Source organism: Herpailurus yagouaroundi, unplaced genomic scaffold (genome assembly GCF_014898765.1).
Source record: "Herpailurus yagouaroundi ecotype Mexico unplaced genomic scaffold, PumYag 206, whole genome shotgun sequence".
Classification (NCBI taxonomy): Eukaryota; Metazoa; Chordata; class Mammalia; order Carnivora; family Felidae; genus Herpailurus; species Herpailurus yagouaroundi.
The window spans coordinates 2,838,587-2,856,553 of record NW_024412437.1 but is presented as its reverse complement, the minus strand read 5'-3'; the positions used below and the strand labels follow the sequence as shown (position 1 = coordinate 2,856,553).

General features: G+C 39.0%; 1 protein-coding gene across 5 annotated transcripts in view; it reads right to left on the bottom strand.

Annotated features, from left to right (window-relative positions):
• HELZ (helicase with zinc finger) overlaps positions 1–17,967 on the bottom strand; it is a 156,137-nt gene that overhangs the window by 31,372 nt on the left and 106,798 nt on the right. For all 5 annotated transcript variants that reach the window (XM_040452156.1, XM_040452160.1, XM_040452158.1 and 2 more), the window contains 4 exons: positions 13,264–13,315; positions 12,338–12,528; positions 9,838–10,045; positions 2,950–3,029 (listed from right to left, as the gene is read on the bottom strand). In XM_040452156.1, coding sequence (XP_040308090.1) covers positions 2,950–3,029; positions 9,838–10,045; positions 12,338–12,528; positions 13,264–13,315 — 531 coding nt within the window. The remainder of the gene's footprint in view (positions 1–2,949; positions 3,030–9,837; positions 10,046–12,337; positions 12,529–13,263; positions 13,316–17,967) is intronic.

Here is a 17,967-nt window from a genome sequence, read left to right as displayed (position 1 = left end):
CAATGTACCAATCGGGCCTCAAGTGCCTTTTCACCTCTAATCACCAGTTTAAATGGATTGCCACTTGAATTTGGCCAGTAATGTCCCTAAGATTACTGGGCGTTTATAAATCATCTATAAAATGAATGAGAAGAATGACACCTCCATCCCAGTCTCCCAGCAGCTACAATGCCTGCTCTTCAAATGTCCCAGAACCTGTTACCCAAAACGGCATTACAAATATGGGCGGTCTTCAATAAAGAGTTGTCATTAACTGTCTAAATCATTCGACTTTATCTGCAAAATAAAAGTTTCAGAACCTGATAAAGGCTCTTTATAAACAAACATGGTCCCCCATGAATCTTCATCTTTTTGAGACTGATGTCACATTCAGCGGGGATATACTTTTTTCCATAAGACACCGTTGATATTCACACACAGATCGCATGAGGGAGGCCGTGATTAGATGTCAAGGTTGTTTGTGGATAAGCTGCCTCCTTCACTTCTGACTTTGACATGGACAGGAAGCTAGGCCAGTCATAGGAGCCTAATCAATAGAGTGCTACTCTTTGACACTACAGTGGGCTAAGCAGGATAGAGGGAGCCGGAGAATACTATTATCAGAATGAGATCATCCCACGCCACTCTCCTCTTCATACTGAGGCACTGAATCAAGGACAGCCAGGAAATGGTTTTCCGCGAGGCCCCGGGACAAAGCATCAGAGTGGAAAGAAATGAAACGTGTCTATTAGGTTGCCTAGTTCCTGGACAGGGAAAGAACAAAAGAGAAATTTAAAAACAACTCGAGAGACGCTTCAGTATCTCAGCTTCGGTTGCTCCCACAGCACCCAAGGCTCTTGCGGACGTTTTGTCCTGTGATGCCTGTGACTGCACGGGCTGCCACGGCATCGAAGCGTGCCATTTGTTCCCTCTCGCACCCCTTTCCAAACACACAGAACTCCTATTTGCACTGCAGCTCCCTCCAGACTCAATCAGGAAGTTCCACTGGTGGCCTCATTTGCACTCCTCCAGTTGGTAGTAAGTCCTTTCAGTTGTAGAAACCGTGAGTCAGAGCTGCTTATGGAACATAAGTCACTGAGTACAGAGAACAGTTGCTTAAAGCAAGCTGAGGTTGGGAATACAGATTTGGAAGTCATTATCATGCAGCAGAGATTTAAAACGATGGAACTGACCTAGTTTGTACTAAGAAATCATAGAATGCTGAGAGGTGTAGGACAGTGACAGAACCCTGGGAAACCCCAACATTAGGACGAGGGACAGATGGGAAGGGGGGGGACACGAACTCATAAAAGAGGCAGGTCACGTTAGACAGGGTTGTGAAAAGTAGAAATGAGGGGCAAAGAAACCAGAAGAACAAGATGGTCAAGAAAAATGAAGTAGAAAATAGAGCCAAATACCAGAGAAAAGACAAGTCAGACTACAACTGAAGTGTGTTCGTACAATCTGCTCACTTGAAGTGCAACGGTTTTCAGTGAATGTCAAAGTCGAATACGAGGCTGCATTGGTTCAGGGCCAAATAAGAGATGAGGTGGAAAGGTGAACTTGGGGAAACTATAAAGGAGATGAGGGTTAAAAAGAAAGTGTCTTTTAAAAAAACCGGTCGATTGGTCAATTTATTTACTGGCTGAGAAGGAAGAACCAGCAGCTGGAAAGAATTTAAAGAATTTAAAGATGACTGAGGAGAACGGACTAGGCCTATGAGGTGACCAGAAGAGGAGAAAGTAGTCTCAAAGGAAACTCCTTCTCTTCTACCAGACTCTTATGTGGTAATAAGAAAACAGGGTTGTTAAAGGAGAAAGGGGTAAGTCTAAGGTCTTAAGTTAACAGGGTGAAATCCTGATGTGGCAACTCTAAAGCAAGGTCATCTCCTGATCATAAGGATAACTGTAGGTGGAAGGTATCAGGCACAAGAAGAGCTGCTGAGAAATCGGGCAAAGGGAGCTACGTACATGTAACAAAAGGCAGAGGAGCCCCCTGGGTTCCCTGAGATTAGAAAATATTAATTTCCACTGGCACTAATTCAACCAATGATTTGATTTTCCCTAACTGGTCCACAACCACAGAAGCAAATAAAGGAGATGAACGGGTGAGTTAAGAGTTCAGCATTAGTCGGGGTGCCTGGGTGGCGCAGTCGGTTAAGCGTCCGACTTCAGCCAGGTCACGATCTCGCGGTCCGTGAGTTCGAGCCCCGCGTTGGGCTCTGGGCTGACGGCTCAGAGCCTGGAGCCTGTTTCCGATTCTGTGTCTCCCTCTCTCTCTGCCCCTCCCCTGTTCATGCTCTGTCTCTCTCTGTCCCAAAAATAAATAAACGTTGAAAAAAAAAAATTAAAAAAAAAAAAAAGAGTTCAGCATTAGTTACGAAATGAATAAATCATGGGGATAAAAGGCACAGCACAGAGAATACAGTCAATGGTATTGTAATAAATAGCCTTGTATGGTGGAAGATAGTAACCGCACTGTGATAAGCATAGAACAGACAGACTCATTGAATCACTATGTTGTATACCTGAAATTAATGTAACATTGTGTGTCAACTACACTTCGATCGTAAAAAAAAGTTAAGGACTTACACAGTAGATGTGATGAGAGAACAAGGTGAGCGACACAAGGAAGTTAAGTCTTCCCTATTCACGAGAACAGTTCTTTCCATTCTGAGATGATTTTCAATAACACGTCTATAAATGTGTCTCACTTACTACTTCATCAAACAAAGATTCTAAATTCAAGTCTATCACTGACCAACAATTTGAGAAAAGTATATGGATAAAGCAAACAATAGCCAAAGAAAAGGTGAAGAGGATAACACGACCCAACAGGTCCCCATGAAACAATAAGCATAAAAGATATACATAAAAAGAGAAAATTTTCTTTAAAACATCAACATTCCAAGGTGATCAATCAGACTAAAATCCATTAGGATAATGCATTCACTACATGTAAGCAGCATACCTGTTTGGATTCCATAGGCTTTTTCTCTGGTGTTCGAATCTTACTAATTTCAGGTCCAGGATTATTTGTATCACTTTTACCTAAGAAAATATTTTTAAATTCTTATAAATTGTCTCCAATGGATGTTACATTTCCAATGACTAACCATTATTAGACAGAGCAGAATAATTTGAACATTTTTCATCTATTGTATCAATTTATATTACTGCTGGGGTTTTGTTTTTACTAAAGTTTCAGGGTTGTAGTTTCCCTGCAAGAAAGAAAATTTATAATTAAAGCAAACCTCATTATCAATAAAAAAGATTAATAAAGGAATAACCGTAAAACATGAAATAATTTCAAAGATAATTGCCCATTCTCCAGGAATTTGTAGCCTCGTTTTTCCTAAACCAGTCACAGAAAAGGTACTGAAATTCTTACTACTTATAAAGGCTCAATGTTTTGGCCATTTACAAATATAATTAAGCAAAAATGCAAATAATATATCAATCCAAATTAATAAAGAAATCTAAACTGAATAAAGATATTCTGAAAGGGGTGTACTTATACTCCTTAAAAGTAATAGATAGCAAACTAAATGTAAGTGAATGAGGAATAGCAAAGGAAACAAAATTAAAGTGTTTTTAAAAATCACAATTATAACAGAATTAAAAGATGCTATTTCACACATGTGAAAGGATTTTAATCTATAAGAATTAACTGCTGGATATTTTAAATTCCTTGAAAAAAATCCTTGATTTGGGTTCTTGTTTGAAAACACTCTTTTAGGAAAGCCACTGGAACTCTCTCTGTAAAATGAATTCTCATGCCAAAATAGCCTTACTACTAAACTTCAAGAAATGAAAACTACAACGTCTGAAGATGAAAAATACACTAGGTAGAACTAACAGATTAGACACTGCAGTATGAAAACTTAATGAATTGGAGGCATAGCAATAGAAGTTACACAAAATGAAATGCAAAAAGAACAAAAGAATTTAAAAAAGGAAGTGCATCCATCAACTGTGGGAAAAATTAAATCAGCCTAATATTTGGGTTGTTGGAATTCCTGAAGAGAGGAGAGGCAAGACATAAAAATATCTTAAGAAATAAAGGTCAAAAGTTTCCAAACTTGATGAAAACTATAAAACCACACAGATCCAAGAAGCTCAACAAACTTCAAACACCAGAGGCATGAAGACAACTACACCAAGGAACAGCATAATCAATCTACTAAAACCAGCAAAAAAGAAACTCATAAAAGCAGTCAGACGGGGGGGAAAAGGCACATTACATATAGAAAAAACAAAGACAGGATGACATCAGATTTCTCACTAGAAATAATGCAAGCAAGAAAACAGGAGAGTAACATCATTAAAATGCTTAAAGATAAAAATTGTCAACCTTGAATTCTATACCTTGCAAAAATATCTTCTTTCAAAAATGAAAGTGAAACAAAAATATATTCAGGCATACAGATGCTGAAATAATTCATCACCAGTAGATCTACACTATGAGGAATGTTAGAATTTCTTCAGGCAGAAGGAAAATTGTATCAGATGGAAACATGAATATACAGAAAGAAATAAAGACTACCAGAAATGCTACCTACATGGATAGATCAAAAAATTATTTTTCTTATTATTTAAAACTCTTTTTTATTTATTTATTTTGAAAGAGACAGAGTGCGAGCAGGGGAGGGGCAGGAAAAGAGGGAGAATCAGGAGCAGGTTCCACGAAGTCAGTGACGAGCCCATACAGGGCTCAAACTCACAAAACCATGAGATCATGACCTGAACCGAAATCGAGTGTCAGACGCTTAACTGACAGAGCCATCCAGATGCCCCTAAACCTCTTTAAAAAATTATTTGGTTGTGTAAATAATAACAATGTTTGGCCTTATATGTGAAAGTAATATGTATGGCAATAATATCATAAAGGCCAGAAGAGGATAAATTGAAATACTGTAAGGTTCTTTGTACATGAAATGGTAAAATATAAATTGGAAAGGAGTCTGTGATAAAGATATATACTATAAACTCTAAAGCAAACACTAAAATAATAAAGAATTATAGCTAATAATCAAAAAAGGAGATAAACTGGAATCATAAAAAATATTCAACGAATCCAAAAGAAGACAGGAAAAAAAGGCAAGAGGAAACAAAAGAAGATTGGACAAATTCAAAATAGATAGCAAGATGATAAAATCAAGCCTAATTTATATAATTAATTATAAATGCTCTAAACACCTCAATGAAAAGGCAGAGATTGTCACACTGGATTAAAAAAAACATCAAGGGGTGCCTGGGTGGCTCATTTGACTCTTGATTTCCATCCAACTCTTGATTTTGGCTCAGGTCATGATCTCACAGTTTGTGGGATCGAGCCCCACGTCGAGCTCCGTGCTGGCAGCACAGAGCCTGCTTAGGATATATTCTCTCTTTCTCTCCCTCTCTCCCTCTCTCTCTCTGCCTCCCACGCCCCCCGCTGGCTCTCTCAAAATAAATAAACTTAAAAAAAAATCAAGAGCCAACCATATGACATCTAAAGGAAATGTGCTTTAGGGTCGCCTGGGTGGCTCAGTCGGTTGAGTGTCTGACTTCAGTTTAGGTCGTGATCTCACGGTTCATGGGTTCGAGCCCTGCGTCAGGCTCTGTGCTGACAGCTCAGGGCCTGGAGCCCGCTTCGGATGCTGTGTCTACATCTCTCTCTCTACCCCTCCCCCTTCCTCCCTCCCTCCTTCTCTCTCTCTTTCTCTCAAATAAACAAACAAAAATTTAGAAAGAAATGCACTTTAAATATAAAGACACAAATCAAGGAACCTGGGTGGCTCAGTTGGTTAAGCATCCAACTTCATCTTGGGTCATGATCTCACAGTTCAAAAGTTCATGCCCCGCATCGCGCTCTGGGCTGACAGCCTGGAGCCTGCTTTGGATTCTGTGTCTCCCTCTCTATCTACCCCTCTCCCTACCCCCACCTCAAAAATAAACAAACATTTAAAAAAATTTTTTTAAATAAATAAATATAAAGACACAAAAAGATTAAAAGTAATAGATCAAAAAGGAAAGAAAAAGGTCAAAACAGATATACCATGCTACCACTAGTCAAAATACAGTTAAAGTGGTTACATTAGATATTAACAAAGTAGACCTCTGAGCAAAGCCTATATTACCAGGGATAAAGAATGTCATTCAAAAAAAGACAGCAGAGTTAATTAATCAAAAGCACATAATCCTAAATGTTTATACTCCTAATAAGAGAACTTCAAAATTAACCAAGCAAAATTTAAAGGAAAAATAGACAAATACCAATTGTACTTGGAGATTTCAATATTCTCCTCCCAATACATATTTCTTTAAAAGAAGACAGAAAATGGGCAAGAATATAGTACACGTGAACAATTCTATCAATCAACTTGACCTAAGTAACATTTATAGAGTACTCCATTCTTCTCAAGTGCACATGGAACATTCACAAAGATACACCATATCCTGGACTGTAAAACAAATCTCAGCAAGTTCAAAAGAAAAGAGTTTGAGTCATACAAAATACGTTTTCTTGCCACAGTGGAATCAAAGTAGAAATCCACAACATAAAAATTCTTAGAAAATCCTCAATAACTGGAAACTAAAACTCACCTTTCTAAATATTCCATGGATCCAATTTCAAGTGAAATTAGCAAGTGTACTTAAGGGGTGCCTAGGTGGCCCAGTCGGTTAAGTGTTTGACTCTTGGCTTCAGCTCAGATCATGATCACAGTTTGTGGGTTCGAGGCCTGCACTGGGCTCTGCACTGACAGCATGAAGCTGGCTCAGGATTCTCTCTCCCTCTCTTTGCCCCTCCCTGGCTCTCTTTCTCTCTCTCTCACAGAAACATAAGTAAATAAACTTAAAAAAAAAAAAAAGTGTACTCAACTGAATGAAACAAAAATACATCAAAATGTGTGGCATGCACTACTGAGGAGGAAAATCATAAAACTAAGTAAGAGAAACTGAGAAATAGGGTGTCTGGGTGGCTCAGTCGGTTGAGCCTGCAACTCTTGGTTTCAGCTCAGGTCATGATCTCAGAGTTCATGGGTTCAAGCCCCGCACAGGGCTCTGTGCTGACAGCATGGAGCCTGCTTGGGATTTCTTTCTTTCTCTCTCAAAAACTAAACAAACATTAAAAACAATTTTTTTGAAGTGTGTCCTTAAAACAAAAAGAAACTGAGAGAGATATCCTGTTCATATAACAGAAGACTCAATATTGTTGTCAATCCTCCCCACATCGGCCTGTAGATTCAACACAATCCCAATCAAAATCCCAGCAGGATTTTTTGTAGAAATGGACAAGCTGATTGTAAAATGCATGTGGAAAATGCAAAGGACTTGGAATAGACAGTTTTGAAAAAGAAAAACAACCTTGTACTCATAGTACCTGACGTCTAGACTTTCATGAAGCTACAGGAATCAAGACAGCACATTTGGCACACACATGAACGTGTGCATCAACAGAACAGAACATAGACTTCATGTATGTGGTCAACTGATTTTCAACAAAGGTACCGAGTTAGCTTAATGCAGGAAGGACAGTGTTTTCAAGAAATAGTGCTAAAACAAATGAACATACATAAGCAAAAAGAAAACAAAAACATTCTTACCTCATAACACATATAAAACTTAACTCAAAAAGGACCTAATGTGGGAGCTAAAAACACGACATTCCTGGGGAAAAAAAACACAGATCCTTGTGATCTTGGATCAGACAAAAATTTCGCCAACACCAAAAACATGGCTCAAAAAAGGAAAAAAAAAAAGGATAAACTGAATTTTATCAAAAGTAGAAACTTCTAGGGGCACCGTAAGCACCTGACTTCAACTCAGGTCATGATCTCACAGTTCAAGTGCCAGGTCGGGCTCTGTGCTGACAGCTCAAAGTCTAGAGTCTGCTTCAGAGTCTGTGATCCCTCTCTCTCTCTCTCTCAAAAACAAACATTACAAAAGAGAGACAGAGAAAGAGAGAGAGAGAGAGAGGGCAAATGACCCAATGAAAAGATATTCAACATTATTAATCATTAGGAACATGCGAACTAACACCACTAACTAACACCATGATGTTAGGAACATGCGAACTAACATCAGATTCTATCAGATACCTCCTAGCAAAGGTAAAAGTAAAAAGACTAACAATACTAAGTGTTGATGACAATGTGCAACAGCTAGAGATCTCAAACATTACTAGCTGATGAGAAAAACGCATCAGCCACTTTGGAAAACAGCACGGTAATTTATTATGAAGTTACCTATGTATTTACAACATACTCAGTAATCTTACTCCTGGGTATACACCCAAGAGAAATGAAAACATATGTTCACAGCTGCTTTACTCATAAGAGCCAAAAAACAGAGATAACTAAGGTGCCCGTCAACTGATGGATAGATACAAACACTGCAGTGCAACCATATAATAGAATATTAATCAACAGTAAAAAGGCATAAACTACTGACAAAGACCACATAAATGAATCTCAAAAGCATTAAGTGAATGAAGCTGGACACAAGGAAGCCATATACTCTGATTCCATTTATATGACGTACTAAGTATAAAGACAAGAGTACAGAGGCAAAACGCAGATCGGTGGTTGCCCAGGGCTGGGGGTTGGAGGAGAAGACAGACTACAAAGGACTATGAGAGAATATTTTGAGTTACATAAACACCCTGTGTCTTGATTCTGGTGGTGGTTAACAACTCTGTTCATTTGTCAAAATATGTCAGCTGTACATTTTAAAAGTAAATTTTACATTATATAAATTATACCTCAGTAAACCTGACTTTAAAAACCAGACTGAGTGCTGGGGCGCCTCATGGCTCAGTCGGTTGAGCATCTGGCTTTAGCTCAGGTCATGACCCCACAGTTCATGGGTTCGAGCCCCGCGATGGGCTCCGGGTTGACAGCTCAGAGCCTGGAGCCTGCTTCTGATTCTGTGTCTCCCTCTCTCTCTGCCCCTCCCCTGCTCACACTCTCTAAAAAATAAAAAAATGTAAAAAAAAAAAAAATTTTTTTTTCTTTTGAAAAAAACAGACTGAGTGGGGCGCCTGGGTGGCTCAGTCAGTTAAGGGTCCAGCTCTTGATTTTGGTTCAGGTCATGATCTCATGGTTTGTGGGTTTGAGCCCCAAATCGAGCTCTGTGCTAATAGCACAGAGCCTACTTGGAATATTCTCTCTCTCTCTCTCTCTCTCTCTTACTCTCTCACTCTCTCTCAAAAACAAATAAATAAGGACACGTGGCTCAGTCAGTTAAGCGTCCAACTTTGGTCACGATTTCATGGTTCATGAGTTGAAGCCCCTCATCTGGCTCTGTGCTGTTAGCAATTCTCCCTCTCCCTCCCTCTCTGTTCCTGTCCCGCTTGCGCACACACATGCTCTCTCTCTCTCTCTCTCACTCAAAACAAATAAAACCCAAGAATCTTTCAAATATATAATAAAAAATAAAATAAACAAACAAACTTAAAGACTGTGTAATTTTTCCTTCAATTACACAGGAGATTATGATTCACAGAAGATGTAACTACTTTAGGTCAACTATTGCCACAGTAGCATCTACATTTAGTGTACCACAAAAATAATTTTGGTCAATAAATATATTTAACAGGAGAGGATTTTCTGTCTCGATTTTAAATAACTATCATTTAAAAACACTCTAAATATTAAAATTTGGTATTTTTTCAGAAAATTGGTAATATTGATTATATCATGCATTTTCATTTGTGTACATACTTGTATCTTCTGGAGAGAAGATCCATAGTTTTTGCATCAGATTCTTTCTCAAAGGGGTCTATAATCCACGAACAATTTAACAATCATATTGTTAAAAGATACAAGCAGGTGTATCAACATTTTAGGATCTTGATAACAGCAAAGCAGCTCACCATTTCGACTTGGCTCATGTTGATCCTTCTCCTGATGCTGGCTTTGTGGCTGCCCTATGCTGACGGGTGGGTGGTGCCCAAGGCCATACGGTAGGGGAGACCCCCGTCCGTGTGTCTGTAAGAGGTTCATATTGTAGGCCATCGCTGCTTGGTGTGTAAGGATCCGAGGATCAACTGCGAACCTGCCCTGGTACCCTGTCCATGGTACCTACGTTATCACAAGAAATGGAGTAACTGCATTAAATACATTTTAAAATGCAAACTGCTATAGTGCTACTGATTAGGAAAAAGCAAACACACACATGTTAATTTTATCAAAATAAGTAACTACAAAGTCAATGCTAGTTATAACAACTGGTAGAATTATTGCTAGAACTTAACTAGTCAAGAATTAGCTTCCAAAAGAAAAACTGGCTTCCTGAATCTTTAGTGTGTAGGGAAAATTGGTCATTTTTCAGGTTAGGAAGAAACTAGGGACATAAAATTGGTAATTATTCCTTGACGCATCAACTTATTTTATAATCCTAAATCACTTCCCTTTAATATGAATGTATATATGTCATAGATTATCAAGAAAGTTACCCTTTAAAGTTATAACTGCATAGTTACATAGTTTAATAGACTAAATGAGAGAACAAGTGAAAAAGTTAAAGAATTTAGTCTAAGGAGTCTCAACATAAAATATACACACTCCAGGGTGCCTGGGTGTCTCAGCTGGTTAAGCATCTGACTTAGACTCAGGTCATGACCTCACAGTTGGTAGGTTTGAGCCCCGCATTGGGCTCTGTGCTGACAGTTCAGAGCCTGGAGCCTGCTTTCGATTCTGTGTCTCCCTCTGTCTCTGCCCCTCCCCTGCTCATGTGCGCGCTCTCTCTCTCTCTCTCTCTCTCTCTCTCTCTTTCAAAAATAAACATTAAAGTCCCTCTCTCTCTGACCCTCCCCCGCTCATGCTCTGTCTCTGTCTCTCTCTCAAGAATAAACAAACATTAAAAAAAATTTTTTTAAACGGTGGGCGGCGGAGGGGCCTGGATGGCTCAGTCAGTTAAGCGTCCGACTTCGGCTTGGGTCATGATCTCACGGTTCATGATTTTGAGCCCCGCATCAGGCTCTGTGCTGACAGCTCAGAGCCTGGAGCCTGCTTCAGATTCTGTGTGTGTGTGTGTGTGTGTGTGTGTGTGTGTGTGTCTGACCCTCCCCCACTAACTCTCTGTCTCTGTCTCAAGAATAAACATTAAAAAAATTAAAAACAAAAAAAGAAATACACATACTCCAAATTTACATGAATAACCAAATCACTTAACGTTCATTGATTGTAGGCAAAATTCAGATAGGTCATTAGTTTAAATTAACTCTTTTGATCAATTCAACTCTTCCCTTAAACCACAGAAACAAAATATTTCTTTAGGTATATCTAAATACATAATCTCTGCATACTGACATAAAAGGATAAATACTATGACATCTGAGCTACTGCCCCTATTATCTTATTATAGTGTAACTGTTAAATGCAGACTCTTAAAAATCTTATATAATAAAAGCCTCTCTGACCTAGTAAAATGAAATATAAATCCTAAGGGACTTACTATTTAAAGAAAATGATGTATCATGTTGCCAGGCTGTCTGGGAAGAAATAAGTCAGCTAAAATTGAAAGTCTTTTGGGGAGTGGGCATGAACCACGTATTTCTTACCAACAGCTATTGGCTGTTGTAATTGTAAACTCTCATGAGCAATATGGCTGAGCAAGGTGTACAGCTGGGCATTTTTCCATTTTGGGGTGTGGAGGTGCCAAAACCCCTGGCAATAATCACCTCTGCCTGAAATTATAATATTTGCCTTAAATGCAAGAAATATTTTCTGGGATAAAATTTCTGAATTTGGAAATATTAGTAAAAAAAAAATTTTTTTTTACCAAAATAGTAAAAAATCTTAAAGGAACAAAAGTGGGTTTTACACAAGATGGAAACCCTCTCAATATCTATAGTCTCAGAAAACATTTAATAATGTTTTTAAGTGCCAGTAAGATTATGAAAGGATTGAAATTTCTCAGATAAATTCTGATCCAGAGAGCTAGACTAATCCAAGCTTCTTTGCCTCCTCCAAAAAACTGTATTTCCTAGGAAGGGTTAGTGAATTATGTAAGAATAAAAAAGTAACAGATAAAATAAAAGCATCACTTTACAAAACAAGAGACCAATTTACTAGCTCTGTTTAATGTTCAGGCCAATTTTCCCCAGCAAAAATATTTTTAAGGGAATACAAAGTCTTCTCAATCAAAACATCCAATATACAAATTTCTTCATAACAACTGACAATAAACAACAATTCATATTTCTCTGGTCATTTCACATTTTGAAGGTTAAAGAAAGAGCTGCTTTAAAAGAAGCGTACAAGAATTAAAAAGTAAAACAACAACAACAACAACACTATTTGGGATAGTTACTAATTTAGTGAAGCCTATTTTATTTTATTCAATAAACGGTATTTCAAATGTCCACTTACAGGTAAAGGCACCGACATAACTACATTCCCTCCATAGACAGCAGGTACATAAAGAATACTTGTCCCAGTGTGAGGATCTATTCTTTGAACAGGGCTTGGAGATTTCCCCAAATTTGGGTGAGGTCCAAGGGGGGGTGGAGGAGTATATGCTCTAATAGGATTGCCAATAAGTACAGAAGGATTGGGCTGAACTGAAAAATAAACAGAGAAAGGACTCAACTTAGTAACTGTACACATTCCCCTGGACAAAAATGATTTAAATCACCAACAGCAAAACACATTTCCCAGGTCTGCCTAAGATAAGAATTATCAATGTGGAAGAGTAAAGCATATTAAAAAACCACAACCATCTTACAACGTTACCTAAAATTATTTTGAGTTATACAAAGTATTCTCTCTGTAAACTAGTATAATTTTAAATGTCTTCCAAGGAGGTAAAGGTGTGTCTTTCGAGAGAGAAAATCATACACACTCAATAAACATTCTTCTGAGACTAGGAAAATATACACAATATTTTTTCACAATAAAGTTTTGGCTTGCAATAGTCACAGACAAAATGAAGGTTAAACAATTAATATTTTAAAAGCAGAATTCTGCAACATTTTAAATCATTGAAGTAAACTTTATCTTGACATTTCAATGATCCAATATTTGTAGGACATAAATATGTTCCCAAAACTTCTGTGGCATATGCTTAAATGGTTTTCTTCATAACTTATAAATACATAAACCTTGGTACCTACAAAACCATCTGTTTTCAGAAATGTCATAACAAAGCATTCACAAGACCAGATGTGCTGAATAAAAGAGGTTAAGTGAGTTCCAAAGTGTGTGTGTATCCCTCTCCCCATCTTCTAGTGATGAAATTTAGAGTAAACCTCTTATACCATAAAAGCAAATTACCACGGGGCTGATTTTCCACTTACCAATTCCATCATTCTGGAAATGATCATTCTGGGTATGATGGAGGCTTTTCCCCTTTATAGAAAAAAACAAACGTATAATACTATAAATACATTTAATATTAGGAAAACATTACTTCCCTAATCCTATGCAAATTAAATATATTCAGCAACAATTGCAATTTAAAGACTGCAAGTGTGTAATTAATAACCATTAGACTGCTTTGAGCCAACTTTCTTTTTAAATATTAAGTCATGGTGCTAGGCCTCCATTTTTCTCAGCCTCAAATTAAGAGTATGTAAAATTCTTTGTTTAAGTGATTTTTTAGGGGAGCCTGGATGGCTCAGTCGGTTAAGCATCTGACTCTGGATTTTGGCTCAGGTCATGGTCTCACAGTTCATGGGATCGAGCCCCACACTGGGCTCTACACTAACAGTGTGGAGCCTGCTTGGGATTCTCTCTCTGTCTCTCTCTCTCTCTCCCTCTCCCTCCCTTCCTCCCTCCCTCCCTCTCCCTCTCTCCCTCCTCCTCTCCCTCCCCTCTTCCCCCCTCTGCTCCTCCCCTGCTCGTGCTGTCACACTCTCACGTGTACACTCTCTCTCTCAAAATAAACAAACATTGTAAAATATAAATAAATGATCAAAAAAAATACATAATCAATGTGACTGGACCCTAAATTCTATTCCTTTGCAGCTTCTCTACACATTTTCTATTAATTAAATGACAAAGTGAAAAGTTGTTTTTCAAGGGAAAAACATCAGTCTTGACGGAATTGCAATTCCTGGGGACGAGGACTTTAAAACAATAATATGGACGTAAATATGGTTTGAGATTTGTGTTATTTGGGGCATCTTAACATGTAAAATTTACTGGAGGAACAAGAAAAGACACTGACTGTCATAATCTGCTTCAGAAAACGTACAAATTGGGAAGCCTGGGTGACTCCGTCGGTTAAGCATCCAACTCTTGGCTTTGGCTCAGGTCACGATCTTGCAGTTTGTGCAATAGAGCCCTGAGTCTGCTCTGTGCCGACAGTGCGGAGCCTGCTTGGGACTCTCTCTGTATCTCTCTCAGCTCCTTCCCTACTAGTGCCCTTTCTCTCAAAATAAATAAATAAATAAACATTTGTTTAAAAAAGCCTGTCTCTAAAAAAAGAAAAACGTACGCACTTTCTAGAAAGCAATTTGGCAATACTATCAAAAGCATCAAAAATGTACATACACTTTAACCCAATAATTACACTTCCAGGAATTAATCGAAATGAACTAATAATGGACTTGGGCACAGATGTTCATCACAGCATTGTTTATACATGTGTTAAATGTTAACAACCTCAATGTTCATCAAACGAAGATTTATTAAATAAACAATGCCAGATTCATATACCATTAAATGGGATGACTTTAGCACAGAAACAATATTTTAAAAGACAATGGTTCTGAATTTCTGGACTTCGAAAAATGTCTCTCTCTTTCTATTGGCTAAATGTTAACACAAAGCCATGATACAATACAAGTAGCACATTACACAACTTACCCTTAGACACACACAAATCTGTTGTTTGTACATAATATCTGAAAACTAAAGGGGGGGAGGGGATGATATCTACAGCAGAAAGGAAGATTTATTCTTGACCAAACCGAAAGTACAGTGATGCTTCATTTACGTCCCTGTCAGCAAGGTCACACACTCAGGTCGGCGCTAAACATCAAAGGCATGTGGTCAGGTTAACCGTGAGCAGGCAAGGGCAACGAAGCTCCAACTCTTAAAAAGTCAGAAAAAATAGCCAAAAATGAATCGCAGTCGGTCCATTAACCAGAAGAGAATGTTCCCAGTGATTGGCACTAGCTATAAAAAACAAACTTCTGAGGAACAGAGAAGTGGTAAGGAAAGCTGGGCACAAGAAGAAAGAGCGAAACGGTGACAATGGTAGAGGGCAGAGACGCCAGAAGTGGGTGGGAAGATGAGAAGCAGAAGTCATCAGAAGTGACCAGAGCGGCCGGGACACATACACTGACGGAAGAAAGGAGAGCCAGTGACACGGACAGAAGATAAGATCGTTCCAAGAGGGCAGCAAACTCTTCAGATTTCTTAGCCTCTAACGAGCCGTCAACCAGAGGCAATCGTGCAGAATGAGGAGAAAACAGTGATGTGGTCAGACTATGGTACGAAGAACAGCCCCTGAAAGATGTCCACACCCTGATCCCTGGAATCTGTGACTATGTCATGTTATGTGGCAAAAGGGTCTCTGCTAAATATAATCAAAGTTGTGTTTAAAATAAAGAGATTATCCTGGATTATCTGGGTGACCCACTCTAATCACATGAGCCCTAAAAGCAGAAAAGTTTCCCCAGCTGGAGTCAAACAGATGTGGCAAAAGAGGAAGTCAGACACTCCATGGGAGAGAAGGATTCACTGTACTGTTGGTGGTTCTGAGACATAAAGGGCAAATGCAAGAATGGAAGAGAAGCCTCCAGAAGCTAAGAACGCTACCCGCTGACAGCAGTCTAGGAAACAAGGACGTCGATCCTGCAACCACAGGGAACTGGATTCTGCATGAACTCAAAAGCAGATTCCTCCCAAGCTTCCAGAGAGGAGGCCAGTCAGCCAACACCCTGATTCAGGCCTTGTGAAACCCAAAGCTGACAGACCAACCAAGGCAACCTGGACGTCTGACCCAAAGAAACATGAGATAATAAATTTGTGTTGTTTAAGTCACTATGTTTGTCCCAATTTATTGCAGCAACAATAGGAAACCAATCCAAAGAGTAATCACAGTCTAGGGTAATCCAATACTGTAAAGCTGGAAGCATGCCAGGCAATGACATCAACCCTCTGGGTTGTGGGATATGCTAAACCGAAAAGCAACTTGGGACCTATCGTGTGAAAATATGGCACTTCTATAAGCGTAATTCAGCACACTGTACAGTTCAATATAGGAAACACTTTTCCAGGATGCTTGCACTTAGCATGCAGCTGTGGAGCAGTAAGGGTACTTGGTCCATACAAAATCATACAGCGTTTGGTAGCTTATAAACAAAATAATAATGTAGCCGTAAGCTAGCGCTATGCATAAAAGTCATTCCATAGTGACAAATCCCAAAGTTTGCTAATAAATCTCAGAAAGGATGTACACCTTTGGTAGAATACCAAAGATATTTTTATAAGCAAATATAGTTCATAACACCTTTCTTTTTTAATTTGAGAGACAGAGTGAAAGGGTGAAGGCAGGGGGGAGAGAGAGCAAGTGAGTGAAAGCACGCGCAAGCGAGCGAAAGGGGCAGAGGGAGACAGAGAGGATCTTAAGTGGGTTTCATTCATGCTCAGTGTGGAGTCTCATGTGGGGCGCAATCCTACGACCCTGGGATCATGACCTGAGCCAAAACCAAGAGCGAGACATTGAACCAACTGAGCCAAACAGGTGCCCCATATCACATATTTTGTAAGGACTATTTTTTTTACTCCACTATTTGTTTCTTCAAATATTTATTTTTTCACTCATTCTTTGTTTTCCATTTACTCATTCAACAAATGTTAACGAGGCCCAACACCTGTCCACCCCTAGCTGGGCACTGAGGCTACCAAAGGACAAAGACGGACACGTTTTCTGATGTCTGGACAGTGAGACACAACACAAGCAGCAGGAGACAGATGATGAAGACAACTCACAAACTAAATGCTACAAGATAATACTACGGTCTTTCCAGAGAATCCATTTCTGAATATTATCTATCCTCTGACCAGTCTCTATAGTGCGTAATGTGTGTAAATGACTTTGTTCCATGTTAGCAAAGCTTCCAAATGTTGCTCCCAGCAAATGCCCTAGGAGGAAGCAGAATGAAGACAGGCAAAAGGCTTTTCTACATGCTAATCCTGCAGGTGCCCACAAAACAGGCCCTTTGCTATAAATGATGCTTGCAGAAAATGAGGCAATGGCGGGCCAATCAGGACCACCAGCTCCTGGACCCCCTAACGTTCTGTACCTTCTCTAACACCATCACAGAAGTGACCTGTTCAGAGAATAAAGTTATATGACTGCTAAACGGCACAGGGTGTTTGGTTGCCAAACACAGCCCTGAGCAAGCAGGATATAAAGTACTTTTAACTGTCGTCCAGTCTTCTGATGCTTTTATCCACAAGAAATCTCATCGGGGTTTAAATTGTAGTCTAACATTAACAATACTAATTTTTAATATTTCTTATGCACAGGATTGTGTTACAAGTTAAACAGTAAGGAAAACTCGAGGAGAAATTGTACGGTTCAGTATCACATTTTCAGAAATAGTATTCTTTTCTGGCAATAAACCCCACTTCATCCAAAGGCTCTAGCACATGATATAAAATATCTGGGATTTGTTTCAAAATTTTTCAGTGTGCATATCTGGCGGGGGGCAGGGGTGGTCTGTAGATGAGACATGATTAAGATTAAGTTGCTAACTGGGGCACCTGCGTGGCTCAGTCGGTTGTGCATCCAACTCTTGGTTTCAGCTAAGGTCATGATCTCTCGGTTCATGGGATGGAGCCCTGCATTGAGCCCTGCCCCGATTCTCTCTCCCTCTCTCTCTGTATCTCCCCCACTCAAGATCTCCCCCTCTCTCAAAATAAGTAAATAAACATTTAAAAGAAAGAAAGAAAGAAAGAAAGAAAGAAAGAAAGAAAGAAAGAAAGAAAGAAAGAAAGAGAAAGAAAGAAAGAAAGAAAGAAAGAAAGAAAGAAAGAAAGAAAGA